We start from the raw sequence: 20,388 nt of genomic DNA, 5'->3' as shown, positions 1-20,388 counted from the left end.
TCCTCTGACGAACGGACGCCGCTCGCCGCCCTCAAGGCCGAGCCCCAAGAGATGCAGGTGCGCTGACGCAGCAGCAACTTTGTCATAAAAGAGGGCCGCCGCCGCTGGCCTTCCCCTCCCTGCGGCCACCTTTGCCTGGTCAGGCCGAAGAAGGAGCCCGCGACGCCACCTGTCGTCAAGTAGGAGCACCTCGCCATGGCCGCCAAGGAGAAAACCTGCCTGAAGTGGGCGTGGGACGACCACGTCCGCGAGGAGATCGACATTCGGCACGTGGCCGCGAGGAGGGTGGCGTCGTCATCCTCGACGACAGGTCGACAGCGACGAGGAGGCGCCGGGACCGTCCAACCCCGTCCGCCACGGCGACCCAGGGCAAGGCTGCAACAAGGACGGACAACAGCGTGCGGGGCGGCGACGGCGGCGACTACACCAACTTCTAGAAGCTTCTTAGCATGTAGAAGGCTCGGAGTGGCGAGCGCGTAGTTTTAGGGTTTAAATCATGTTTTTTAAAATTATGTCTTTTAAATTATGTACAAATATGAATGAATTTCGTCCTAATTTCATCCAAATTCTTCAAATTTTAGCCGAACTATATTTTTAAAAAGGGTGTCTGGGGGCCAACTTGAGGCGTCGGATGGGAATCCAACCACCCCCACGATGAAAATAACGCCGGCTCACATCCAAGAGGCACTATTTCACTCCGTGGAGGCGCCGAACAGTGAAGATGCTGTTAGTGGTCGGCGTTGGGAGATGCCCTAACCGTCAAGCTGTTGTCCCGGGCAATGAAATCGTGGCCACAGAATATCGGATCATAGTAACGCGGTCCCAGCCCGTTGGCTTCCCTCCCGCCGCAGGTACAACTGGTGGCTGCCATACCACTTCGCCACCTAACATGTGTGGCCTCCCCGCGCCTCCGGATTCTCCTCCCACACTCGTTCGTCCTTAGCGTCCCCTACCTTGCTCCCTGTACTATCGCGCTTGATCTCCCTCCCCTCTTGCTCCTCCCTGTCGTCCTTCCCCGGTCTCCAAACTCCTTCGCATGAAACAGTAAGTGCAGGCGCTGTCCTTCTCATCGCTACTTCCTTTGTGTGGTTTCCTTTGCTAGGCATAGACAGCAATGGATCCTGCATCTGCATGCCATGATAGTCGTTCGTACTGCCGAGCGTGCTGTGTTGCAGGTAGCGTGTGTGATTTGTGTGCCAGTTTCTCGAGTGAGACTGTATTTGTGAGAGGCCAGTGTTGTTTTTGGGGTCTGCTTTGTGAATCACACACTATGTGTTCACTCCCAACAATGTTAAACTAGCGGCTCAAAAGAAAAATGTTAAACTAGAAATATTTTCTCATGGTGTCACAAAGCGTACAACTTCATTCCGTGTGTAGCTGTAATCCCGACAATACTATGCACGTCAGTTATTAGAATAAGAAACTACCAAGTATATACTACCTCCTTTCCATAAAAAGTGTCGCAGTTTTGAACTAACCCCAGTTCAAAACGACCACCTATATTATCCCCCATGTGCCACCTTTGATGCATTTATTAACTGTTTTTTTTTTACATTTTGTCTAGAAATGATCATCTGTACCTGTATTATGTAGACATAAGTTTGTGCACTGCAAAGTAGACTCTTGGTCTATGTGTATTCATTTGTTTTGACGTGAAACTAATGCCCGTCTTTGACATCAGGTACTGAAATATCAGTTTCAAATTGGCTGAAAATCTGCTAAATGAAGGCATAGGGATTTTGTCAGGCCAAAGGTTCATAATCTGTAGTACACGTACAGATTCAACACATATGGCTAGCCAAATATCTGGTACCATAGCATCTAGTGGGGTGTGCTATAATGATAAACACAGAATGACGTGTAAGCTGAAAGCACTACGCTGTGTAGCATCGAATTGTTTACCACAAGAGGTAGAGGTAAGGAAGTGGATGAACGGATATCATATCATCAGGTCCTTTCCAAACGATAGGCATTGGAAAACGAATGCGAAGTCCAATGGTTACCTACTCCAACAAGGTCTGAATGTTCGGTGCCATTCTTATGGTTCTCGTAGTGGCAGTGAAACTACAGAGTGCAATATTCCTGAAGATGGCAACAATCCTTACAGGTACACACACACACATCCGCACACAAACGAATAATCTGTCAGAATCCATGTACCTTTGTTAGCATGAAAAATAAAGATAATATTGAGTACTTTGTCTGTATTTTGTTTCGTTACACTGAACTCATGCAATACATATTATCGTAAAGCTAACGCCTGCTATCATAATGCTTCGTCCTATTTTTTTGACTTGTAATATTACACTCAGTCAGCTGAAGACTAAGAAACAATTTCAGTGTCAAAGAAGACTTCCTCTAGTTTTATATAGTAGTTTTCATGATTTTCAGAAATGTCTAGTTTCTTCCAACATAAACTGAAGTTCTGTACCAGAATTCTAAAATCATATAAGGTAAACTGCACATGGTCATTAAGCAGATATAGTTCGTCATTTTTAGTTCCATATTCTTAATCTTCTGTTGCAGGGATTTTGATGAGCAAACAAGAGGAATGTCACATTTTTCAGATAGTCAAGTTGCAGCTCAGGAAAAAACACTATATTCTACTCAAGGGCTGTCTGAAGCGTGCCAATTTGTCTACAATGATGCAAAGTTTGTGAATGAAAGAGCTCAGAGTGATATTCTTTTGCTTTCACGGTACTCTTGTTCCCTGTGCATCATTGATATTCCCTCATGTAATTGTTTTCCTTGGTAGAAACAATGTATTTATTTGTATTGCTATTCTGAATTTTGATATCTGAAATCCTTTTACTCTTAGTGGCATCACAAGGTTGAACAAACGTGCATCTAAGGATGTTGCTGTATTAGGGTTGGGGTTTCTCAAGCTTGATGGTACATGCTCTTTCACATAACAAGCTATAAGTTTTTCCGTCCATAAGATTTAATTCCTCATCTAAATGTAAGATTGCCTGAAAGCTCGTGCAAGGAAGGACACCCGAAAGATTGATAACAGTGTGAAGGAACGGGCAGCCCACCTAACCAATTTTGCTAGAGTATGTACTAGATCTGTTCGTATGGAATGTTTCATATGCCATCTATGTATTATATTGGTTTCGTTATACTTCTAATATGTTAATTTGACCTCTGTACATAATCAGATATTGAAGGAGCGAGCTCATTCAGACTTGAAGAAAGCAGCAGATCAACATTGGAGTGATGGTGCTTTGGAGGTAGGTCTGTACAAATTCTTTCTTCACTCATTTTGTAGGAAGTAGTTAATAGACTTAAGTAACATACATTTCTCATTCATACTGTCGATAAAGCTGCACCCATATCTATGTCATTGTAGTACCCGTTTAAATTGCTTAATAACCATGCTAATATGCTATTAGTATGTTACTGTTTAATCCATGGTTTCATGCTGATCTAATACAACAGCTATTTGCAAACCCAGGCAGATCTGCGACGAGCTGACATGGTTGTTCGACGACGTGCCATGGAGGATGCTTTCATGGCTTTAAAGGTAGCTTAATTAAGTGTCCATATAGCTCTAATGTCTTTAAATCCTGTGGGTTTCATCACACAGTGACGTTTAATATCAGAGTAGTAGGGTAAATCCATCAGTGCCCACTGATGCCTCCTTATACTTGCTAATTTTCCTCATTAATCATTATTAGATGTACTAATGACAATATATACTGAAAAATCACAATTAGCTAATGCAACATTGAATGAGATATCTAACATAGTTACAACATACTCCCTCCGTCCCAAAATAAGTGTCTTCAGCTTAGTACAAATTTGTACTAGAGCTAGTACAAAGTTGAGACACTTATTTTGGGACGGAGGAAGTACAAGTTAAATAAAGTGTAATTGGCAATGGATTTTTATTATTTTTTCTTTTCGAAAAGGAGGACATCCCCCGGCCTCTGCATCAGAATAATGCATGCAGCCATTTTATTTAACTGAAGATCCAAAACAAGGTCTTAAGTTGAGTAAAGGCTCACAGAAGGAGCATAAAACGAACAAAGATAAAACAAAAACTGCCACAACCGGCGAAAAATAGGCCCAGATGACTAAACACCTATCCTATTATTGGATCGCCATCCAAACCGGTTGTAGATAACCCATGGTACCGTCTCCTATCGGTTGCACCCAATAGGCAAAAGCTCCCTCGAGTCCGCATGAGTGAGTAACGACCACATACGGATCCATGCAGTGGCTCTATATATAACCTGCAAAAAGTTGATGAAATTTTTCCTATTAAAGATGATATCATTTCTGCAGTTCCATATAGCCCAAAGTAGTGCGCATATCCCTATCCCAATATGTCATGCAGTATTTGATTCCACTCCGGTTAGCCACGTCCCAAATAACGTGTCGATACTAATTGGAGGGCTAACGTTGAAGGCTATATGTATCGTGCGCCAAAGTAGTTTGGCCAGAGGACAATCGAGAAAGAGGTGTTTTATGGTTTCATTCTGATCACAAAAACAACATCGTGAACTACCCACCCATCTTCGCTTGATCAAGTTCTCCTTGGTTAAAATCACTTCCTTGTGTACAAACCACATGAAGATTTTGATTCTTAACGGAACTTTAACCTTCCATATGTGAAGTGATCTTGTTATTGGCCCAGAGTTAATTAAGTCTAAGTACATATATTTCACCGATAACCTACCATTCGTGGATAATTTCCAGTGGATGGTATCTGGCTGGTGAGAGAGTTGAACATCCATCAACCTACGCATCAGATGAAGTCAAGAGAGCCAGCATTCCCCCAATAAGTCCTCCTGAACTGAATGTTTAGTGGAACCGACTGTAATACTGTAGCTGCGTAGGCCTCCTTACGTTGTACAATATTATATAGTGTGGGATACTGTAGGGCTAAAGGCATCCCCCCTAACCATGTGTCTTCCCAGAATCTAGTACCGTTGCCATTACCAACGTTAAACTTCACCCTCTGAAAAAAGGTTTCTTTCGTCTTCATTAACCCCTTCCAGAAAGGCGAGTCATTAGGTCTTAAAGTAACCTGGGCCAATGTCTTAGATTGTAGGTACTTATTACGCAAAATTTGTACCCATGTACCCTCGGTCTCAACAAACAACCTAAATAGCTTTTTGCTAAGTAGGCATCTATTTTTAACCTCTAAGTTGTCAACCCCTAATCCACCTTGGTCTTTGGGTCTGCAAATTATATCCCATCTGGACAATCTGTATTTCGTTTTTACTTCATCACATTGCCAGAAAAAACGAGATCGATAAAAATATAATCTTTTCCGTACCCCAACTGGCACTTCAAAGAAAGATAAGAGTAACATCGGCATACTAGTTAGAACTGAATTTATCAACACTAGCCGGCCCCCATATGACATAAGCTTGCCCTTCCAGCAGCTTAGTTTTTTCTCAAATCGATCTTCAAGGCACTTTCACTCCTTATTCGATAATTTCCGATGGTGAATTGGTATCCCTAGGTACGAGAATGGTAGGGAACCCATTTCACATCCGAATAGTTATCTATACGCTTCTTGTTCTTCTTTGGCCCTCCCAAAACAGAACAATGCACTCTTGTTAAAATTAATTATCAGTCCCGACAATTGTTCAAATAGGCAAAGTACTACTTCATGTTTCTAGCCTTTGCGAGATCATGTTCCATGAATATAATAGTATCATCAGCGTACTGTAGTATGGATACTCCCACATCCACAAGATGCGGAACTAGTCCTCCTACTTGTCCATTCTCCTTAGCCCGACCGATAAGGACTGCCAACATATCTGCTACTATGTTGAACAGAATAGGAGACATCGGGTCTCCCTGTCGTAAGCCCTTGTGCGTCTGAAAATAATGACCTATGTCATCATTCACTTTAATTTCAACACTACCTTCTTGAATGAAGGTGTCGACCTGTTTCCTCCAGGCATCGTCAAACCCCTTCATGCGTAAGGCCTACTGGAGGAAGGGCCATTTGACCTTATCGTACGCTTTCTCGAAATCCACTTTGAAGATAACCCCATCAAGTTTCTTTGAATGGATTTCGTGTAGAGTTTCGTGTAAGACAACCACCCCTTCTAGGATGTGTCTCCCCGGCATGAACGCAGACTGTGTTGGGTGCACCACCGAATTGGCAATCCGCGTCAGCCTGTTCATGGCTACCTTAGTGAAAATTTTGAAACTCACACTGAGTAGGCAAATCGGCCTGAACTGCTCAATGCGCACAGCCTCCTCCTTCTTTGGCAACAACGTTATTGTTCCAAAGTTTAGGTGAAAAAGTTGTAGGTTGCCGTTAAATAATTCATGGAACATAGGCATGAGGTCATCCTTGATGATATGCCAGCATCTCTTATAAAACTCTGCTGGAAAACCATCTGGACCAGGAGCCTTATTGTGTTTCATTTGTGTGACTGCCTCAAACACCTCTTTCTCAGTAAACGGAGCAGACCATATCTCATTCTTGTCTATGCTAAGCTGGGGTACGTCCCCAACCGCGGACTCATTATATACTGAGCCTGCATTCAGGATAAAAATTTAGAATGAAATAACACTAAATCAATTATCTTCAGTTTTGCAAACACGTTGTATAATTTCTCAGCCTTTGCTTACGCAAGCTTGCAGCTTTTACTAAATCAATTAATATGGCATTCTAACACTATCTTACTGTTGAGGGAATAACTAAAGTTATACCGGGGGTCCCACCTAAGTCTTACATAGCAATCCACGTGGCCGGTCAACAAAAAACAAAAGCAGTCAACACAAGTCAGGGAGGTCAACAAAAGTCCAAGCAAGCTACCATGGCTCCAGACAAGCTACCCTGGTCAACAAAAGTCAAAGAAAGTCTTTATGGTCAACAAGTCAAAAGAAGGAGAGCACGTATAAGAACAAGTCAAAGATGAAGGCAAAAGACCAAAGAAGCCCAAAGCCCAAGCAAGAAAGCCTTCATATGGTTGACAAAATCTAACTTCCATGGGCTACAACTCCCCTCCTAGCCCAACTAGGAGCCCATGGACTCATGGACCAAAGATCACCTCGTTCTACCCTCCCACCTCTTTTCAAGCGTAGCATCGGTTATTTGTCAAGGACCCATAGGCTATATAAGCCCCTGCATGGGCATGTAAATCATTCACTCCCACTTGAATAAACTCAAGAGGAGAGTGACTCTCCCACCTTCCTAGAGCCCGACTTGGCCAGAGGACGGGAATCAGAGTCGGAGGGACTTGGTAAGGCTTGGACTACTGGGAGTCATGGAACTTCGAAAGCGGAAACACTAAGTGTTATGTGCGTTGAGCACCACTCTCGACGACTTCCTCATAGAACATAGGTCACGCTCCAACGACGACATGAATGGTTGGCATTGGGCACCGGTGCAAACCCAACCAATGCATGCAGTTTTGATCGCCAACCAGTCAATCAGAGAGGTGGGGACAATGGGAATCTTTCCCTCCACATGACCATTTGACCTAGAACCGCTGATATGGCACGAAGATTTTAGCCCCAGCGCCCAATTGCCGCAATACGGTTAAGGAGGCGCGTAGTGAACCATGCCTCCGTGCAAAATCCGAGCCTTGCAAGCTGTGGGCATTCACACCTAGCCCTGGATTCCAACCGCATGCGTAGATGTGACAGAGTAACGTTGGGTCATTCTCTCTCTCGCAGGAATTTCACACCTAGCCCTAGAAGCGACCTATTTGGGTCTCCCAGGCGGCATTCGGGATTCGGGATTCCAACCGCATGCCTAGATGTGACAGAGTAATGTTTTTTTTCTGAATGGACCAGCTGATGGCTGGCATATATTGATTTCATAGCAGGAAGCAGGCGGGAAAAAACAATAGGTGGTGTTCGATCGAGTGATCAAGGAGGAAAAGAGAAGAAATGAAAAACAAAATTAGCCGGGGGCTAGACTAGCAAGCTAATCCCTCAGGGAGGGTCCCAAAATGGGTGCTCTAGGTGGACTGCTCCTGCTTGGCGCCATAATTCGAAAGTTCTTCTGATGCTCGCCATGGCTTCAGTCAGGTTTGCTATCTTATGTCTGAAGGTGCACTCGTTGCGCTGCTGCCAAATGTCTCCCAGTACCAAGATGATCATTGTCCTGACTCCCTTCTTGTGCTCGGGTCTTGCTCCGTTTAGCATCTCGGCTATGATCTCCACAACTTTGTTCTTGTGCTGCCAAATTGTGGGATGCATGGAATTGCATGCGTTTCCTTGAGCCGTTCTTGCCCAGATTGTAGATGAAAAGGGGCATTGCCAGAACAGGTGTTGCGAGGTTTCCAGATTTCTGAAACAAAGCTGGCAGAAATACTCATTTGGCCATCCTCTTCTCTGGAGCCGGTCATTGCACCGTAATATGTTCTTGAGGAGTAGCCAGACCATAAATTTTAGCTGGGCCGGTGCCCAAACTTGCCAGGGCATCTTTCTGAAGTTAGTCTTGATCATCCCTTGGAATTGGCAGTTGTATGCCGAGCTGGTGGAGAAGGATCCCGAGGCTGTGTGCTTCCACTGAATTGTGTCTCGCACTTGGTTGTTTAGACTTAAGTTTCTCGAGATGAGCCATCTGCTCAGGCGGATCACCTATGACCGTCTCGTGGAAGCGCGGGAACTGCGGCCAGAAGCTTTCAAATTTGAATTGGGCGCGACGGCGGCATCAAGAAGGAGCAGAGGGCAGTGGTCAGAGCACACCGTGGATGCGACCATCAGCATGCTTGAGGGGAACAGGTCTTCCCAGCTGCAGTTGCGGAAGAATTTGTCGATGTTGACGAGCGTCGGGTTCTCGCGAAGCGGTGATTCTTGCACTTAATCTCTTTCAGGCCGGCGTTGTCGATGGCGCGCCTAAACATGCCCATGATCCGGTGGTTCAGATGATGGTTGTTCTTGTCCCTTGCCTCATAAATGAGGTTAAAATCTCCGTTGATGGGCCATGGATCAGATGGTGGGCGGGCCGTTCTAGCTAACTCGGCGAGGAAAGCAGTTTTTCTAGCGTCGTCTGCTGGGCCGTACACAGTCGTGAGCCAGAAGCTTTTGGATTGCCGGAGGAGTGTCACTTTTGCAGTGATCATGAATTTGCCTACAGCATGCGATGCAATGCTGACTAGGTCCCTGTTCCAGTAGATAGTAGCTCCATCGCGGGAGCCGATCGCAGGGAGGAAGACACATTCAGCCAGAGCAGCGCCACCGATTTCCTTGACGATGCTCGGTGACCAGATATCTATCTTAGTTTCCTGCAAGCACATGATTGCTACTTTGTTCGCTGTAACTACCTCGCAGATCGCCGCGCGTTTCGCCGGCTGGTTAAGGTCGCGGACATTCTACGACATGATCGGGTAGAAGCTTTCACTCATTTGGAAACAATGGTTGCTCCGGTGATTGAAAGATTCTAAATGGCCTCAGGCCCAGTACAATCACAACCCAACTAGCAGGGGCACGCCGGCGTCCACCAATAGCGCCCAACTCACGCCGGCGAGAAGCAGTCCACTCTAGTGAAACAGAGGAAAGGAAACCTAACTCTACCCGGCAACACGCCGGCCGCCACCGGAGACTATAACATAGGTGTACTAACATGACTAAATAGTGGCCGCGGCGGCTGCTCCCTCAGGCCCTGCAAGGCCTGCAGCGACGAGGAGGGAGTCCTTGTCGAGACGCGTCAGCTTGGCGATGACGGCGATGTCGTTGTCGGTGAGCGGCTCGTCGAAGCGACGGATGAGAGCGTCCGCGACCTCCTTGGTCATCTTCTCCTTTGGCCCGAGCAGCCCGAGCTCCTTGGCGATGCAGAGGAAGGCACGCTACGAGACCGGCGTCTTGGAGGTGCAGGCGGCCTAACGAGCGCTCTACCTGGTACGAGCCGTAGCCACTCGTGACTTGGATGGTGCAGAAGGGCGGCGTGGAGGGGCGTTGGCGATGATCGGCGCAGGGGCGTCGAGGAACAGGCGGCGAGTGGCTGGGGGAGGGCGCTTTCTTCATTGTCGTTGGCGATCTCGAGCTGGCAGACGCGGGTGGTGACCGCGTCGAGCTACATCTCCATCGTGCAGGCAGCCATGGGGGCGCATCTGTTGAACTGACCGGAGGCCTGGGGGTGGCGGCGAGTGTGGGACCAAACGCGTCCAGTTGTGCCTCTGTCTCGGCGTCCACCATCTGCGTGCCACTGTCGAAGTCCAGGGGAGCTGCAACCGCGGCGTCAGCAGCGGCTTGGACGTCCATCGCCGAGTTGTTGACGATCACCGACGCGAGGATGGTCCGCCTTGCCTCCCTGAAGAAGTCGTCGACCGGGTCCTTCCCTTTGATGCTGTTGCTGGCGTCTTCTGCCGCCCCCGACCCCGACGTCGCCCGTGGCGAACGGGGAGCGGACGGCCGGCGTTGGCGTTGCTGATCGTTGCCTGTTGACGGCCTTCTACCGCCCGTACGGCGGCCGTGCGCGTTCTTGTGGTGGCGCCTGGTAGGAGGGGAGCGACTGCGGTGACGCGGGGCGGGCGCCGGCACCGGCAGGGTCAGCGTGCGTCCCCGGCGCAGCAGGGCGTCCTTCCAGGATTGGCGCCCCCCCCTCCAGCTCCACCCGCGTCGTCGTGGTCGCGCCCGCCGCGTGGCAGGCCACAACAGCCTAGGTCGGCCACCGGTGCACGCCCAAGGCGCGGGAGGCGATCTCCTCGCTGGCCGTCCTCGACCTCCATGGTCCAAGAGGCAGGGATCACAGCGAATCGGGGCCGGTCGTCCGTGTCGGAGTCGGACGACGGCAGCCCGCTTTGGGCGGAGTGGGAGGAGCGCGGCGATGGAGGCGTCCAATCTTCGACCCTGTCGACGTGGATGAGCATGGTGTAGTCCGTGGTGCCCAGCGATGGAGCGACGCGCCGGTCGGGCGGCGAGTAGCCCTGCATCTCCTCGACACGCCGCGCGGCAAGACCCCGAGCATGTGCTTGGTGGGGATGTGGGCGACGTCGTTGGTCCAGACCCAGCAGGTGAACGTCTTCGTGTGGCCGCGCTCCTGCGTCCTGCTGTTGAGGCGGTCGACGCGCACCTTCTTCCCGAGGATCTCCTCGATCCCCTCCAAGGACCAGTACTGCATAGGCACCTTTTCGATGATGACCCGGACGTGAAGTTGGAGCGTGTCGAAGGAGGCGTGGTCGTGCTCATGCCACGGCGCGATGTTGAAGACGGCGTCGTCGACCCTGATGGACCCTCGACGGACGGTGTTGATGTGGTGCGTTGGTTGGCTGAAGATGACGAGGTAGTGCTCCGGGTGGTGAACCGTGACGCGGAGCTGGCTCACCAGGACGGCGAGCTGCGCCTCCAGCGCGTGGCCCACCGCCATGGGGGACGTGGCGTTTACGCCGTCGGCCGCGGACATGGTGACGGCATGGTTGCGCAGGAAGAAGATGGCCTGCTCCGTCGCCGGGGAGGACATGGTCAGCGAGTGGCTCTCTCTGGGGCGGCACGAGGGGTCGATGTGGCGCTGCATGGCGGGGGTGACGGTGGGCATGGTGGACGCAGCGGGTGGCGGGAAGCAGATGCGCGAGTGGATTGGCGCCGGCGGAGCAGCTGGACCGGGCCTGCTACTAGCACCTCTGGAGCGTGGGTTTTGGGGGCACTGCTTTTCGATGTGCCCAGGCTGCTCGTAGAGGATGCAGTGGATGGGATCACGGCAGTCAGCGCGGCGGTGCTTCTTGCTGAGGCAGCAGAAGCAACGGCCGTGGAAACGGAAACGGCTTAAGAAGGCCTCGCGAGCGGCGTCCGCATTGAAGCCTCTGCGGTGGTCCGGCCGCTGCACCCCGGGGCGCGCCCCGAAGCCCGGCAGATCAGAGGCAGGGCGCTTGCTCTTCTAGTGGCTGACCTCAGTCCATCCACCGTCCATCCCCGAATCGGAAAACTGGACAGCTGGGGGATGGGGCGACGATGATGGATATAAGGCGCTGGGTAGGGCGCGGCGGTGGCTTGGCCGCGCTTGAAGATGGTGGGGGAGTCGACGCCATAAAGGCCCGCCGAGCTAGTTAGCGCGGGCTCGCTGCTCACAAGCGTTTCTTGGATAGTTGACAGAGTAATGTTGGGTCGCTCTCTCTCTCTCTGTCTTGCAGGAATTTCACACCTAGCCCTGGAGGCGACCTATTTGGGTCTCCCAGGCGGCATTCGGGATTCGGGATTCCAACCACAGGCCTAGATGTGACAGAGTAACGTTGGGTCTCTCTCTCTCTCTCTCTCTCTCTCTCTCTCTCTCTCTCTCTCTCTTGCAGGATTTTTCAACAAGTCCGGGGTGACCTTCCAGCAGGAAGATCATGTTGAACTTGGGGACTATTGACAAGGATATGACACTCGAACACTGCCGGCCAGGCAAGGGACTAGCACGTCATCTTCGAGTGGGTTGTGTCAACCACTCGGGCCCAAGAGCCAGCTGGATGCCGCACCAACTTGAGATGCAAGGCAATGGGAGATCCACACACGCATGACATGGTCCGGCCCGGCCTGGCGGCACGGGCCCACCTTTAGTCTAAACCGAGCCATGTAACCCTAGCTTGACCAGGTATATAAGGAAAGCTAGGGCCTTCTAGGGAGATATCCAAGACACACTAGCCCGTGACCATGAATTTGTAATCCGAGAAACATCTCTCTCCAACGATCTTCTCGATCGGTGACGAGCACTCGAGCAATACAACCTGGGTACATCACTTGTCTGGTGTGCTACCATCTTGATCTGCCACTCTCAGAGCACATCGACAAGTAGCTAGCCAAGAGATTCGCTGTTTATACTTGGCCACTTGGATAATAGTATATGTGATGCCTAGTGACCCTAGTCCATTTATTCCTATTATATACATGATCACAGCTTACTAATATCTTATGATAAAAGAACAAGGCATTTATTGGGCAAAACAATCACTTATTTAGATCTGGATTATACAAACTAATTTAGTCAATTATCCGTACTTGCCAATTATCATGCAGCTATACATTAATGGCATCCTGTTTATTGATCCTTATACTTGAATGTAATATTATAATATTTAATACAGTTTGTTCGGGATATTCATGACATGATGGCAACCAAACTACAATATCAGTAAGTTTTTCTTATGAATTGTAGATGCAAAGTTCCGTAAAGCAAAATAATGTTTAAGGAGTAACTTATCCCTATTGCATATTCACTATGGATTTGTCTTATTTAAACTGTATGTTTACTCGCAAACTTCCAATGGATGGTTCATTTCCCATGCAAATTTGACAAGGTTCATCACACTGGAGAAAAATGGGAAGATTCTTAAGTTGTTCCCTCGTGAAGTTTCTACTGATCAAATCGCTGCCATAGAGGTTGTATGTTCAGTAACTTGTTACTTGTAGCAGCATGGTCGTTGCTTTGCTAACATGTCCTTAATTTTTTTGTTCACAGGATGCATATCTTAATATGGCATCTGCCTTATCTGAGGCTGATGGTATCGACTACACCAATCCTGAGGAGGTGAACCATGTTTAAACTCATATGTAAAACATGAACTTTGCTATATTCATGTTCCAATAATCTTTTTTCTGTTTATGAAGCTTGAATTATTAGTAGCGGCTCTTATTGACCTGGATGCTATGGATGGGAAAAAGAGTGTTTCCTTGATAGTTGAATGTTCAAGTTCTCCAGATGTTAATACCAGGTGCATAGCAGCATTTTGTGACTTTATTTTACTGCATTTTCCTTTCTTTAATCTAATCTGTAACCAGGTGCTATTTGTAGTTTACGTTCATCTTCTCATAATTAGTTATAACTTTTAGACTAATAAGCTCTTGCAGAATCTCATTGAAACACAAATTTGTCCATGCATCAAAATATACAATTTCATTTTGGTCACATCACTAGACTCCCACACATGGGTGCCTTACTTACTCTATACGAGAAAGCCCGCCGAAACTAGTTCTGGAGCTGCTTTTACGGTTACAGCGCAAGTCGTTAGGGTGGCCCGATCTTCATGAATTGGAGGCGGATTTAGGAAGAACATGAGGGAAAACGGGAGGAATCACAAGAAGTACTAGTACTAGTTGATCAGGTAGTACTAAATCTCCATGGAACAAGCGGACAAACGGAGCTTGATCACCTCGTAACTTGAAACCGTGGTGGATGGTGACTTGATTCACGCGTGGGACAGCAGCAACTGCGGCTCGGCGGCTCGCACACGACTTGACAGCGGCGCACCAAAAAACAATCCGCCTTTGATCCGGTAAACGAGAGTAGGCTGGATTTCTGCAGCGGTGCAAAGCGAATCTTCCAGTCGGTCTCGGCGAGAGTAAATTGCTGAAAACCACCACATTTGTGGCACGAATACTGCAAAACCACCACTTTTGTCGAAAATTTCAAAAAACCACCACTTCCTCAGCAAGTGAGTAACAAAAAGCACTAAACGTGCCGTGAGCCGCGACTAAGTGAAAAACTGACATGCTTGGCCCACATGTCAGGCTGACTTGGCAAAGAATAAACACGTAGAGAGGTGACTAGGCTCTGGCATTTCGTCGAGTACTTCGTGTGCACGCACAACACCTACTCCGTCGGTCCAGCTCTTCTCCGGCGATGCTGCCCCTCCGTCTGCACCCCGACGAGCTCCGCCCCTCCTCTGCGCGCGGCGAGCCGGTCCCCTCTCACCAGGCCGCCCCACTCACTAGCACGTCCACCGCGGAGAAGAGTCGACGTGTGTCGTCGGTGTCGGCTGTCGCGCGCCACCAGCACGCCGCCGGCGCCGGAGCCTGCAAAGAAGTCCGCTTAGCCGCGCCTTGGGGTTCCCGGTGCGCCGTCGCCACCAGCTTCCTCGCCTCTGGCTCCTGTGGCTCTTGTGCCGGCGCTCACGAGGAAGACACGGAGAGAGTCGACGCGCGTCGTCGGTGTCCCGCGCCACCAGCACGCCGCCGGCGCCGGAGCCTGCGAAGAAGTCTGCTAGCCGCGCCTTGGGGTTCCCGGTGCGCCGTCGCCACCAGCGTTGCCACGGCGAGCAGCACACCTTCCCCGCCTCTGGCTCCCGTGGCTCTCGTGCCGGTGCTCGCGAGGAAGACAGGGATGGGAGAGGTTGCCTGTGGCGTGAGGTGAAGGAGCTCGCCTCTGGCCATGGCCAGCAGCAGTGGCTGCCGTAGCGGGGCGGGGCATCGAGGCCAGGAGGAGCTCGCCCGACCTCAGCTTGCCGGCGCTACGATCCCACCGGATCTAGGAGAAATGGGGGAGGCAGGGCGTGGCGCCACCGGCGGTGTGGAGCTCCGGCACCGGCGGGCGGCTTCTGCCGGATCAGGAGAAGGAGGGGAGCAAGGCGGGCGCGGCCTGCTTCTCTCTGCCCCGGCCATGGCGGGGCGGCTGTGATTCCTCTTTAGCGAGAAGGAGAGGATAGAGGAGACAAGATGTGTGGTTGACAGGTGGGACCCCGTCCACCTCAGCAGGTCAAACATTGACTAGGATTAGTCTTTGCCACATCAGCCCGGATAGATGGGTCCCACACGTCAGCTTTGCTGTTAGATGCGTTCAATTCCAAATCAGTGTGATTTGTTACTCACTTGCCGCGAAAGTGGTGGTTTTTTGTGATTTCTGGCAAAAGTAGTGGTTTTGCAGTATTCGTGCCACAAATGTGGTGGCTTTCAGCAATTTACTCTCTCGGCGACTTGCAGCGGGCGGCGGCGCACACGACGAGCAACCCTAATTCTCTCGTCTCATTCTCGTATCTGAACCTTGCTTTGTATACCACTTGTTAGATAAAGCGGGAATAAACGAGACACAAGAGCACATGGATTTTTACGTGGAAACCCTTGCGGGAGAAAACCATGGACGCACGAAGGCGTAATCACTATGTTGGAGGAGTATTACAAGCACGAGACGACAGACCGTCGTTAGGTGCGACTACATGGGGTATATATGAGGGCAATACATGAGAGTCCTTGGAGGACAAGTAAGCAAGTTGTACTCGTATGCGTCGGTACAACCGCAAAGGCCCACACTGTCTGTACTACGTCTAGTCCAATACGGTAGAATTTGGATAATTTAACAGTGTGCTCTACCTTGATAGTGCCGGTGTCACTATGCCACTAGAGCTTGTCTGGTTGAGGACGGCACTTGTACTCGAAATACAACTTGGAGCAAAGTTCTTCACTTGCCAAGCTGTGGCAACTACCACCATCAATGATCACTTTGGTTGTTCTTCCATTGGTGCCGGCCTTGGTATGGAAGACGTGACATCGTATATCATTATCATCTTGTTGTTCAAGAATTAAGATCTTGGAGACAAGGAGAGCTGGGCTCGAATCATTCTCACAAAAGACATGAACATCTTTGGCTTTGTTTACTTGTTGATGTTGAGCAACACGTTGCAAAGCTTCCAATTGTCCTTCACTCATAGATTCGTATTCTTCATCTTCATTGATCACCACAATGCGCTTGGTGGGCACACATAGCACTTCTGCCCACGGCCTTTGCATGTGAAGCACTCAATTTGGCTTGTTTTGTCAGTAGAGTCCCTTGGAGCACTTGCACTTGGTGTAGTTCCAGGCTTGGAAGAACTTGTAGGAGGGCGACTTGAAGAAGTCGTCGGTGCTTTGCAGCTTGAAGGAGCACCAATAGAGGGTGTAGCTCGAGTATAAGGCGCCATGCTTGGTTTTGCCTGAGAGTTGATGTCATCTTGGACTTGACATTCCTCCTTTGTTGCTTGGTGTACCAACTCAGGCAAGTTGTTGTAGGGTTGAAAGCCCGCAATTTTCTTGATGAGGTGATTAGGGTGCCATTGTTTGCTCATCAAACTCCTTGACATTAGTGTGGATCATTGCTATTTCCATCTCCTTGTGGTACTCTTCAATGGTCTTGGTCCCTTGCTTGAGAACTTGGAGCTTCTTGAAGAGGTCGCGTCTATAGTGTGTGGGCACAAATCTTGCTCTCATGACTTGCTTCTTCGCATCCCAAGTGGCAATGGGGGTTTCTCTTTTCTCTTGTCGAAGTTCTTGTACTTGTCCCACCATATGAGTGCATTCTCGTCGAACTCGAGGGAGGCCATGGCAATCGCCTTCGGCTTGTCGAAGTCGTGGACTCGAAGATCTTGTCCACCTTGAGGGCCCATGATATGTATTCCTCGGGTCAATGCTGCCGGATAACTTAGTCATTGTGAACTTGAGCTTGCCAAGACTTTCCTCTGCTTCATGATGGTTGCGAGGTTAACGTTGTTCTTGTTATGGAGACGGTGGTTTTTCTTCATGCTCTTCATTGTGCAGTTGGCCATCAATGCAAGGTGCATTGCCCATGCATCGCATCTTGTGTCGTTGCTCAAGGCAAAGCTTCGCCCTCTTGTCTGCTTCTCTTGCTTGATGGATGTGCTCTTCATATTCGTGTTTTTGAGCACGAAGAGCTTGATGCACTTGATTTTCTTGATTGGCTTGACGAGCTTCTTCTCGGTGGTGCGCATTGCGTTCTTCATCCTGTAGGTGACACTCTTCTTGTTGATGGCGCCTTTATTCTTCGTGACGCATTTGGCATTCACGGTTTTTATTCACACGTTGCTCTTGAGTTTCACAGTGTCCTCGTTCACGTTCTAGGATTCGGTCTTGTAGTCTGTTGCCGCGAGGAGGGTTTGGAGCACGGGAGGGCTATGAGGTCTTCCTGGTCATGGTGAGACGGGTTTGAACTTGAGCCGTATGGTAGCTCGGAGTGAGCCTTTTCTTTGTATGGATCTACAAATAGCAATTAAAATGAATAAGTAGATTGCTGGAATTACTGCAGGAAAGGACAGAGTTTACTAGTTGACTCACAAATTCAAATTCATCCCAATTCCTCTCACAATTGGATAAAGAAGAACAAAGATTAACAATATGATTTGCGAACCTTTGTAGCTCAGTGGCCCGACCACTGAGCTGTGTTGTGTTCTCTACTATTTTTGTGTTATATGTTGAAATAGCAATTATTTTCGTTTGCTCCTTGTAGGAAAGCTTTGGCTAATGCATTGGCTGCAGCTCCATCCATGTGGACCCTAGGGAATGCTGGGATGGGCGCATTACAGGTTAGCATAAATCCCTCATCTGTTATAAAAAAGGAGAACCATATAACTGTTGGGTTCTTCATGTCTGAATTTCTTATACGTGGCTTGAACCACTGAGATCCCTAATCAATCTGTGCTGTGTTACTCTGTCAGATTGTAAATAGGTGATGTTCTGGACATTTGGCACGACATGCAATTTTGAGTAAATTTACTTTTTTTTCCCGAAGAAAACACAAAACATGCATCTCGAGGCATTTGATAGAAACACTAGAGTTACAACTTTACAAGTCTATATGACTAGACCAAAACAACAGCTACTCAAATTAATGTGGGCATGTGAATCAGAGGCTAATCTAATACTCCTTCCGACCCATATTACTTGTCGCTGGTTTAGTACAGTAATATGGATCCAAGGGAGTAGAATATTTATGCCCCCGTCGCAACCGATAGGCAATTATCTAGTTCTCTTTTAAGATGTCATCTATTCTTACGCTTCTCCACCATGAAAGCTTCAAGTCATTGGATCTATTTGTACCTATTTGTACGCTTTTCCACCATCAAAGCCCCATCCCTTTCAAAGGGAGGCCCTGTCTATATAATTCTCACTTATCATTACATGAGCTGTAGTTATTGGTTTTACTTTGGAAAGTCAAGTTGTTTTTGTGTTTTCCTTTAAATATCGAAAATGATAAGTACCTGACGTCAGGTACGAGCACATGGCAAATCAAACGTTTTCGATGGCAATTCTAGTGATGCAAGGATGGCAAGTTAGTTGACACACAATTTTCTGTTAAAAAATAAACTGAAGCACGAAGTTGGCATGCCAACTAAAGTTGCTATCCTCGTGTCACTAAACTTGCCACCGAAATCGTTTGATTTGCCATGTGCTCGTACCTGACGTTCGGTGTTATCAGATTCCTTAAGTATTGGTCGACCCTTCTTTTAACTGCAGAGATTGGCTCAAGATTCCAATCCCGCTGTAGCTAGCTCTGCAGCAAGAGCCATTGGCGAACTCAGAAAGCAGTGGGAGCTTGAAGAGGGTGACAGTCTGAGGTTTGTCATGAACCAAAACTTGATTTCCGAAGAGACTGACAGCGAGAGTTGAGTAGCAGATGATATCACCACGTGAGGTGTAAATCAGATGAATGACTCAACACGTACAGACTGTAATAGGAACCGAAAAACGTGTAACTGAGTCGACTGCATTTCTCTGTGTTACGTCGCAGCATAAAATGTGCTGCTTGTTAACTACCTCACGAGAAGGCATGTCAAGGTACCTGGTAAGTGCTAAACAAATGTGAAGTGGTGTAATGCGAACTCATTTCCTCCGACCCAATTATTATATACTCCCTACGTCCCATAATATAAGAGCGCATTTCCTCCGACCCAATTATTATATACTCCCTACGTCCCATAATATAAAACGCTCTTATATTATGGGAATGAATTTGGCTAGAGGTCTTGCAAAGTCATCCTTTTTATTTATGTTTGCAATTTCTTTTGAGAGAAAAAATAGGACTCTGCTGCATTTTTTATTGATTTTTAAATAAATGGTACAAACTATATTTACAAAACCAAAAAAACTTATAAAGAAAAAGCTTTTGCGAAGGAAACAATATTTTTCTTGAAAAGTAAGATTACTCTGGCCTCTGCATCAAAATGGCAATGTAGTTCGATACAAGTTCGCAAATTGAGCTAAAATAAAATAAAAGCCACAATCGGCAATAGGACAAGATGACTATGCAGCTATCTTGTTGTTGGACTGCATTCAAACCGGCTATAGGTATCCCGTGGTATCGTCTCAATGGTTACGCTCATAAGCCATATGCTCCTTGTCTTCTGCACGCACGGCTGAGTAACGACCACGTATGAATCTAGCCAGTTGCCCGGTAGATGACCTGCAAATTTTTTGTGATGTTTTGTTTATTAAAAGTAGTGTCATCTTGACAATTTGATATAGTCCAAAGTAATGCATACATTTCGACTCGAATATGCGCCGATGTTTTGGGCTCTACCCCATTTAGCCAAGTCCCCAATAAAGTGTCAATGCTATTAGGAGGACGGACATTAACGGCCACATGTATTGTACGCCACAGTAAGTTGGCTAGTGGGCATTTCAGAAAAAGATTGGGTGGATTCATCTTGATCACAGAAACAACAATGTTTACTACCCTCCCAACTATGCTTCGTCAAGTTGTCCTTAGTCAAGATCAATTCCTTGTGAATAAACCACGTAAAGACCTTTATTTTTAAATTCACTTTAATTTTCCAAATGTGAAGCGACTTTGGGATTGGACCAGTGTTTATAAAACCTATATACATAGATTTCATGGAGAATATCTCTGACACCAAAAGTTTATAGTGTAGTGTATCGGGCTCATCAAAAAGGTTAACATCCATCAACCTAGGCACAAGATGTAGCCATCTATCCCATTGTTTCCCCACT

At 48.0% G+C, this 20,388-nt stretch overlaps 1 protein-coding gene across 5 annotated transcripts; it reads left to right on the top strand.

The window, feature by feature from the left end:
* Nucleotides 1-752: 752 nt before the first annotated feature.
* Nucleotides 753-19,307, top strand: LOC123127352 (senescence-associated protein OSA15, chloroplastic). Of its 5 annotated transcripts, none has more exons than XR_006462334.1 (14): nucleotides 753-1,044; nucleotides 1,682-2,107; nucleotides 2,527-2,697; nucleotides 2,819-2,892; nucleotides 2,965-3,053; nucleotides 3,159-3,230; nucleotides 3,455-3,523; nucleotides 12,984-13,030; nucleotides 13,197-13,278; nucleotides 13,358-13,426; nucleotides 13,507-13,610; nucleotides 17,503-17,575; nucleotides 17,888-17,963; nucleotides 18,895-19,307. XR_006462334.1 is itself a non-coding variant. In XM_044547005.1 (13 exons), exons 2-13 carry the CDS (start codon nucleotides 1,791-1,793, stop codon nucleotides 19,045-19,047), a joined length of 1,311 nt encoding a protein of 436 aa, XP_044402940.1. In that variant the 5' UTR covers nucleotides 753-1,044; nucleotides 1,682-1,790; the 3' UTR covers nucleotides 19,048-19,307. The 5 variants fall into 5 exon arrangements, 3 of the variants coding, with proteins under 3 accessions (XP_044402940.1, XP_044402938.1, XP_044402937.1); XR_006462333.1 differs by having other exon boundaries at nucleotides 13,167-13,278; XM_044547005.1 differs by lacking the exon at nucleotides 17,503-17,575 and having other exon boundaries at nucleotides 2,977-3,053.
* Nucleotides 19,308-20,388: the final 1,081 nt, after the last annotated feature.

This window comes from Triticum aestivum, chromosome 6A (genome assembly GCF_018294505.1).
Source record: "Triticum aestivum cultivar Chinese Spring chromosome 6A, IWGSC CS RefSeq v2.1, whole genome shotgun sequence".
Classification (NCBI taxonomy): Eukaryota; Viridiplantae; Streptophyta; class Magnoliopsida; order Poales; family Poaceae; genus Triticum; species Triticum aestivum.
Note: the sequence above shows the minus strand (reverse complement) of the source record. Positions and strands in the feature narration are given on the sequence as shown.